Source organism: Zea mays, chromosome 5, assembly GCF_902167145.1.
Source record: "Zea mays cultivar B73 chromosome 5, Zm-B73-REFERENCE-NAM-5.0, whole genome shotgun sequence".
Taxonomy (NCBI): domain Eukaryota; kingdom Viridiplantae; phylum Streptophyta; class Magnoliopsida; order Poales; family Poaceae; genus Zea; species Zea mays.
In genome coordinates this window covers 142,848,408-142,856,023 of record NC_050100.1, presented here as the reverse complement: position 1 = coordinate 142,856,023, position 7,616 = coordinate 142,848,408, and the positions used below count along the sequence as shown (strand labels likewise).

At 45.1% G+C, this 7,616-nt stretch overlaps 1 protein-coding gene across 1 annotated transcript; it reads right to left on the bottom strand.

Moving 5' to 3' along the window:
* Positions 1–2,147: 2,147 nt before the first annotated feature.
* Positions 2,148–7,211, bottom strand: LOC100383365 (uncharacterized). The gene is made up of 5 exons (NM_001362071.1): positions 6,415–7,211; positions 3,034–5,092; positions 2,842–2,902; positions 2,528–2,751; positions 2,148–2,401 (listed from the first exon to the last, which is right to left on the bottom strand). The coding sequence occupies exons 1-5, from the start codon at positions 6,572–6,574 to the stop codon at positions 2,347–2,349; spliced, it is 2,559 nt and encodes an 852-aa protein (NP_001349000.1). The 5' UTR covers positions 6,575–7,211; the 3' UTR covers positions 2,148–2,346.
* Positions 7,212–7,616: the final 405 nt, after the last annotated feature.

Sequence of the window (7,616 nt, the reverse complement as noted above, 5' to 3'; positions counted from 1 at the left end):
TAAGTGCACTTTGTTCCTAGGTGCTGGACAGAGGAGGGCTTGTTTTTGGAGGAGAATAGAACATAATTACACTACTCAGAAGTCACTAGCACATCCAGTTCAAACACTACAAAGTATTGAAAGGAAGGTGGGCCAACATAAAAGAACCAGTCAACAAGTTTGAGAGCCAATACATGTCAATTCTTCATGAAATCGTAGTGGCTTCAATGATACAGGTAAAGTAAGTTGTATTTATGTACAAAGAACATTACATTTGTGTTGTATATATACTAGTATTCTCATGTAGTACAATGGTACTAATGCATTTCGTATTCTCTTGTTGTAGGTAAGTCCTGCAATAAACATGTACAACAACATTGAAAGGAAGCCAACGACAACCAGACATTGTTGAGAAATTCTTCGTAACGAGCCCAAGTGGTTAGACTTGCAGAGCAAAGGTACTCAAGAACATGGTAGAGGTGGTCAAGAGACTCCCATTGATGTAGGAGACTTAGGAGCTACAAATGACGATAGTGAGCTTTAGAATCGGGGACCAAAGAGACCCATGGGAAGGGATGCAGCGAAAGCTTCGAAACGCACGACCTCCACTCCATTTGGAAGCCAATCAAGTTCTGAGTACACCAGTTTGTTGTCAAACTTGTAGCTAGAGAGGATTGGAGCCTACAAAGAAGTGGAGGGGGCTATGGATGCAAACATTAAGTATATGATAACAGCTCAGGAAAAAACATTCAAGCAAAAATAGAGGATGGCAAACCAGCTAGTGGAGTTAAAGAAGAAGTGGGATGCACAAGCAGCTAAAGAAGAAGTGTGTATCATGTCCATTGATCTAAGTAGCCTAAATCCGACACAGAGGGCTTACTATGAAGTTAAGCAACGTCGATATCTAGAGCATGTGGCGCATGAAGACGAGAACTAATTATTATGTTTAGGGTTTACCATTGCTATATGGATTCATGGTAAATTGAGAACTATTATTTGGGTGTATGTTCGGAGAACTATAAGTGGCTCAACCACTACTTTGCCAATGTGCGTGAGTTGAGACTTTATGCATTTATTTGAAGTTTGAAATAAGTACTTAATGTTTTCCGCTGCATAACAACAAAGCATTACATATCAGATGTTGCATATATATCATTTGATGGATGAGGCACTTAAGTGTTACCGAACATAGACCACACGTGCTCGATAGAATCATGCATGAGCATATAATGTGTGTCCCTATCGCGAAGCTTATGGTGAGCAGCTATGAACTCATGATGCTCACGAACTAAAGTGGTAGTAGTTGCACCGGAGTTCCATCCTATCATACACAAATGGGAGGTTGGATCCACGCTCGTCCTCGATAATCATGTTGTGTAGTATGATGCAGGTATTCATTTTGTTCTTAAGATTATCCCGATCCCATTCGTAGGCAGGACCACAGATGACCGCCCATCTAGCTTACAACACCCCAAAAGCCCGCTCTTTATCTTTTCTTGCTCCTTCCTGTACATGTGCAAACTGACGATCCTTTTTAGTGATCAGGTGCTGCCACCCACAAGGTAATATCCAATATTGTAGGTGTTTCCATTTATCTAGAAATGGACGAGTGGATTCTCGTTGCTAATCTAGTTGTGAAATAGAGGTGAGTGATGCAACATGTTTATATCATTATTGCTTCATGGCACCCCGAAGAGTTTTTTTTAAGAATATCGATTTCTAGATAATCTAATCGTCACAAGAATCTAGAGATCATATCATAGGACTTGCCTATAGAGGAAGATGGAGAACTCTACATGATTTAGGTTTAGAAAAGACACGACATATTCTACATTCACATTGATTTAGGCATTTTTTTTATAAAATTATCGCAATTTTTGTATAAATGATTATCACAGAATAAGGCTGAGAAACAAAGTGTTTGGACAACAGAAGCCGATAGAAATAGACCGAGAAACAAAGAGTTGGACACCAGAAGCCGATTCTCACGACTACAAGCCAAAACAAATAGGCCTAAAATATACCCTGGACGGAGGTGCCTGGGCTGGGCTTCGGCACAAGATAAAGAAAAGAATCCGTGCTTGAGCCGTTAATGCAATAACTTTTTTTTGGCAGCTCGCACTTCCCCAAGCCCAAGTTCAGACGCACTAGCAGTAAAGTTCGTAGACTACACAACAGAAACTTGTGCGTTGAGAAAGCTTGAACAATCCACAGACAAAATTACATGGTCACACCATGACACACTCGATCAAAACAGCCACTACGACAGATGCAACGATTCAAGGCGGGGTGACATTAGCAATCTCTAGCACAAAGGCGTGGCAGCACACAGATCTCAGAGCCTCTGCTTCTCGATGTGAACCAATTTCACTGAATGGTCCTTGGGACTCGCATCCCGAACCCACGCTTCATCTTCTCCACCCTGTTTTCCAATGGCAATTACAAAATATGAGTTTGATCAAATATACTCAGACCCACCTCAACTAACACAAGGAAACTCCAACGCAAACAAAAATTCAAGAAACTGGAGCTTGTTTAAGTTACTTACGTTGGTGCGAGTTTACCAAGGCAATAAAGCTCTTCACCGGATACTTCGTCGGATACTTTACCAGAAATCTCAACTCTGTATGATCTATCAGGAGAATCAGGAAGCCCTCGACCCACAAGTAAATCCAAGTCCTTCTGGTGAAGTTCTCGGCTGTTGATGAACACACCAGTATTTCCGCCAGCACAGTTCTTAGGCATAGGATAGTTAAATTCTGCAATGTATGGCTGCAACAAACAAGGAAACCAGGTTAAAATCTTTGATCAATATATGACTAGGATGCGATAACACACCAAGTCAAGTAAAAGCTCTCTTACGGGTATCATGCCAAGGCAGGGCTGTCCTATGACACCCCAGAATCCAGCACGGTAGTCATACCTAGAGGATACAAGAATAAAAATGTCAAGTAACATTCCAGCCACAGATCACTACAGAACCCTAGAGCAGAACTAGGATGTTACCAGGAAACTTTAAAAAAAAATCAAATGCATACAGAAGGCACTTCATACCAGTATTCACCCGGATAGATTGGTCCAGCAATCTTCTCCGCCTTCCTCACAGCACGATCAGAAATGGGATAGCCATTGATGAACACCTTTGCTCTGCCATTGCCCATCCCACCGTTAATTTTAAAGCTCTTTTTTATCAGGCTGGAGAAAAAGGAGTCGCCCGATTTTGTGGCCCTTGGGTGATCGACGCATTGTGCTCCGTCACCTGGATCTTGATTGTACTCAGGATCATCAAACTCATCATCTGATGGGTCTAGCACGCTTGCTACAGGTACATCTTTCACTTTGTTTGGCTTAAAACTTTCAGTTAACACACCCTTCTCATGTTCAGACCGGGTGCTTCTGCTTCCTTTGCCTGACCCATCAACCACCATCTCTGATGGAGAATATCCAAAATGATCACGAAGAGGCAAACTTGGAACACGTATAACCACTTCAGCATCAGGAGGAAGGTCTCTAGATCCAGAGTTCTTCTGTGAGTTAGAACTAGCTCGGCTATTATCATCCTCAGAAATGCTGGCGGAAGATGATATGCATTGCATTTTGTCTGCTTCACTGGAATTCGATGGTAAATCTTTTTCTTGAGAGAAATGACTGCCTGCAGAAAAGCTATAAGATGGAAGAAGTCTCTCGTCAGCATTTTGTCCATTGCTTCCTTGGCCATTGTTGGAGTAATTTTTACTTCCAGGTGATAAGTGTGAAACTGGTGTAGGTGCTGAAACATCAAGCCTGTTTCCATCAAGTCTGACCACAATTGCATGTGAACATGACCCACAGCGCAGCTTGTACTCATCTTTTCCCAGCATGAGAGAATTCTTGGGAAGATGCAGTACTTCATAGCAATTGTAGCATATGGTAAAAGGGGCACCATTGGCAATTGGTTCACAAGTCTGTGCAGGTTTTTTACTCAGGGTGTCCCTCAGATGATTGTGTCGCATCAGACCATTAATACCTCTTGGATTGTAGTTCTGTGCACCAAACACCACCGGGCCTTCTACAGGGTTGTTCATAAGATATGGTGCCCTGCGATGGTTGAAACCCAGTGGAGCCCCATGAACAGGTAATAATTCACGATGGTAACAATGTAAGCAAGAGCAAGCAGGCTGATGGTAGAAGCCGTCATGGTGATAAGAGATCAGAGGGTCAGGATCATACTGTCCATGGAAATAGTTATCGAAGTTTCTCCATGGATAAGGGGCGGCTGGGTAAATAGGAGCTCCCATATGTGCAACAGATTGTCCGTATCCATGGAGATCTTGCTGTACAGATACTGAAGGATAAGCAGGAGGAACAACAGGTGCCTGTCCATTCAAAGAAGGTGAGCACTGAGAACCATTACGCTGCAACTGAGGTGAACCATACCGCAATCGACTCAGACGCTCATGAGGATTGTAGGAGCTTGCAGGATCCACCATTCTATTTGTTGAAGCATTCACACTTGACTTGTCAGCAATCTCGTAGGATCTCTGTACCTGGTCCCTCAACTCATCGAGCATCCGCAGAAGCTCAGTACGGTCTTTCTCAAGGCCACCGGCTCTGGTGCTAGGAACATCTAAATTCTTGTCACTCAGATGTCCCTTCTCACCGCTAGCATATATGAATCCTGGTTTTTTATGACACTCAGATGGCCCTTCTAAAGGGTAAGCATTAGAAGGGATGTTGCTAACCACAGGCCTTGGTGATCTGTCACTTGCCCTCGCTGGCTGCTTTGCTTCTCCTTTCTCTTCAAGACGAATGCGGCGGTATTTTGCCTCCTTAACTTCCCTGCTGTCATCTCTAAGTGCAGGTTCAAGTTTCATGGTGCAGTTGGGTGCACAAGTAGCATGGTTATCATCGAAACTGAATCCAGATTGGCTATGTGCAGCCGCCACCATTCTGTTGGGTGCAAATCTCTCTTCTGACCTAGCTTCGATCTTGTTGGTGTCTGCTTCTCGAACAGCACAGCTAGCTTCAGATGCTGCTCCTTTCTTATCTGGTAAACTCTCAAGCACTTCAAGGTACTTCACATGCTCAGTATCAGACTTATCTGAAGAAGTATCAGATCCTGAGCTCTTCTTTGCTGCAAATGGTTAACGGGGGAAAATGTGAACATGAGAATAAACATACAGGAAACATTTTTTTGGATAAAAACATACAGAAACAATCAGCTAAACAATGAAAATATCAGAATATATACAAAGAACACACGTATTCAAAACAAAGAATGAGTAACCGAGGTTCCAAGATTTTGCACAGAATTACAGCCACGTCCACAACAAATTCTGTCAGTCAACAGTCAACACTGAGTATCCTAAGGTGACATTAGTGCAACAGCAAACACACGACCAAACATTGGAGAATGTTAACAGGGAATTAAAGAGAGAATACAGAACTGTAAGTGGACCAGTTTAAATAGAATGTTCCAATTATTTCCAGATGTTAAAATGAATGGAGACTCTTTCAAAAAAGAAACTAGGCACTCTCTGTTGCTAGCCACAGCCATTTTATGTGTCCAATCCAAAGAAATATGTCGAAGTGACAATCATAGTGAAGATCTAGAAAATCCAATGGGTTTAAGTTTTTCCCAGTTTGGGGACCACAAGCCGAGATGACTCCCCAGAAATGATCCATGCTCTGAGTCATAAGAAGTTATAAAATCAACATGTTTAAACAAGGTTACAATCTACCAGATTTTAAAATGAGCAACCCTTGTTCAACGCATGCAAATATAACCAGCAAAAACTTGCATCAAGGGGAATGTCCCAGAAGATAACTTCTGTAATTTTAATAAAAACAACAGGAGTGGGGCTGCGTACGAATTACTGAAACTTTTTGACTGCAGGCTGTGAAGAAACAAGGTTTGGCTCCAAATTACTGCGAAAACAGAATTGGGTTCACCAAAGACAGAAGTGCTTTTACTGTGCCATCGTACCAAGTGTGGCAGGATCGACGGCAAATCCGGAGGAAGTTGCGAATACAACAAGGGAGTCCTCAAAGAAGGAAACGAGCATTTCACAATAATGGGGACCAAAAGAAAAGAGACACTACACTGGATTGCGTAGAAACTATAAGAAACATGCGGAGAAAAATGGAATCTTTCGGAACTCAGAAGAGGACGAAACGAGCTGGTCATATCCGCGTCCCAGGAAACCGCCCAACCCAGCAGCAGCAGTCCCCACGAGGCAATTTCAAAGAGTAACCATGTGATTGTCGAGAAGAATCTCTTGTTGTGGCCGATTAGTGTGAAATTAGATTGCTGATCTAATGCAACAAAAAATGCAGGTGGATTGAGTAGAGATAGTAGACTACCACGAAGACAAGGATGCCCAATAAGAACAGGAGAGAAGTAGGGAAGGGAGTGATTGCAGACGAAAAAGGTGGGGGGGTGCACCGTGCACCTACCTTGGAGCGTGGCGCCGCAACCGCCGCAGACGTAGACGGAGTAATTGGGCAGCTCCGGCAAAAGTTTGTCGCACTTGGGGCAGCGCACCACCCGTATCTGCTGCTGCGGTGGCGGCGGGCGCTGCACCACGGAGCCGGAGCTGTCCTCCTCACCCTCCATGCACAATATGCCGTCGGCTCCTGAGGGCGCCTGAGCGCGACGGAATCCCTCGTCCCGCCGCGAGTCGCTCACAGCACCAACCGCCGCCGCCGAGACGGACGCATACAAGTCGGCGAGTGGAGTCAATCAAGGGAACGCGAAGCGGCCCGGCGGGGATCAGAGAAGCAATGCGCAGGAAGGGCGTGGCCGGCAAGGAAGAGGCCGGAGAGCAAGGCGCCAAGAGCGGCCCGGAAGGAAAACGGAGCCCGAGAGGACCGGCTGGGGAGGAAACCGAGAACGACCAGGTGCGCACAACCGCAACGCGACGCAGAGACAGGAAGGGGAGGGAGAAGAAGAGGCCGAGCAGGCGGGCGACCGTGATGAGGCGCCGCTTTTTCTCCTCTCTGTCTCTCTCACCCCCGCGCGGGGTGGGACGCCCGAATGCCCCCCTGGCTCAGTCGGTCAGGCGGTGAGCCACTCCACTCGACCACTCCAGCCCAGCAAAGCTCCCTCCTTTCCTTTGCGACTGCCTCGTTGCCGTCTGCCTTGGGTCTCCCTCCAACTTTGGCTGCTGTCTTTCGGTCTTTCCTCTCGCTGTGTCCCTCCTTCTGGCTTTGTGTTGGGCGCCGAGGTGAGGGTGTGACCGCGTGAGGCGAAGGTGACTGAGGAGGTAGAGGACTGGAGGTCAGGCGTTGTGCCGTTGTATGCTGAATAAAGAGGGTACGGTAAAAATGTTGTTTAAAGAAAGGTATAATGTGGCTTTGCTCAACAACACGGTACAGTACATAAAGTTATCTCCACCAGATCCCTATTATATCTCTCTCGTGATCTATTTTAAACTTCTCTTTATAAATAATGTTAAACATTATCATTTACCATCTACCGTTACACGTCTGCTATTTTTCATACACTACTAGAGACAGTCAAGATCACTCTGCTCTTACGCAACGCAAACAGCCCCCTCTGAGTCTTCTCTCCTGCTGCCAGGTTGCGTAAAATGTCGACAATGCAGCGGCATGTTGCATTCCTGATGGTGAAACCCCCACCCAACCCGTACTCTAGA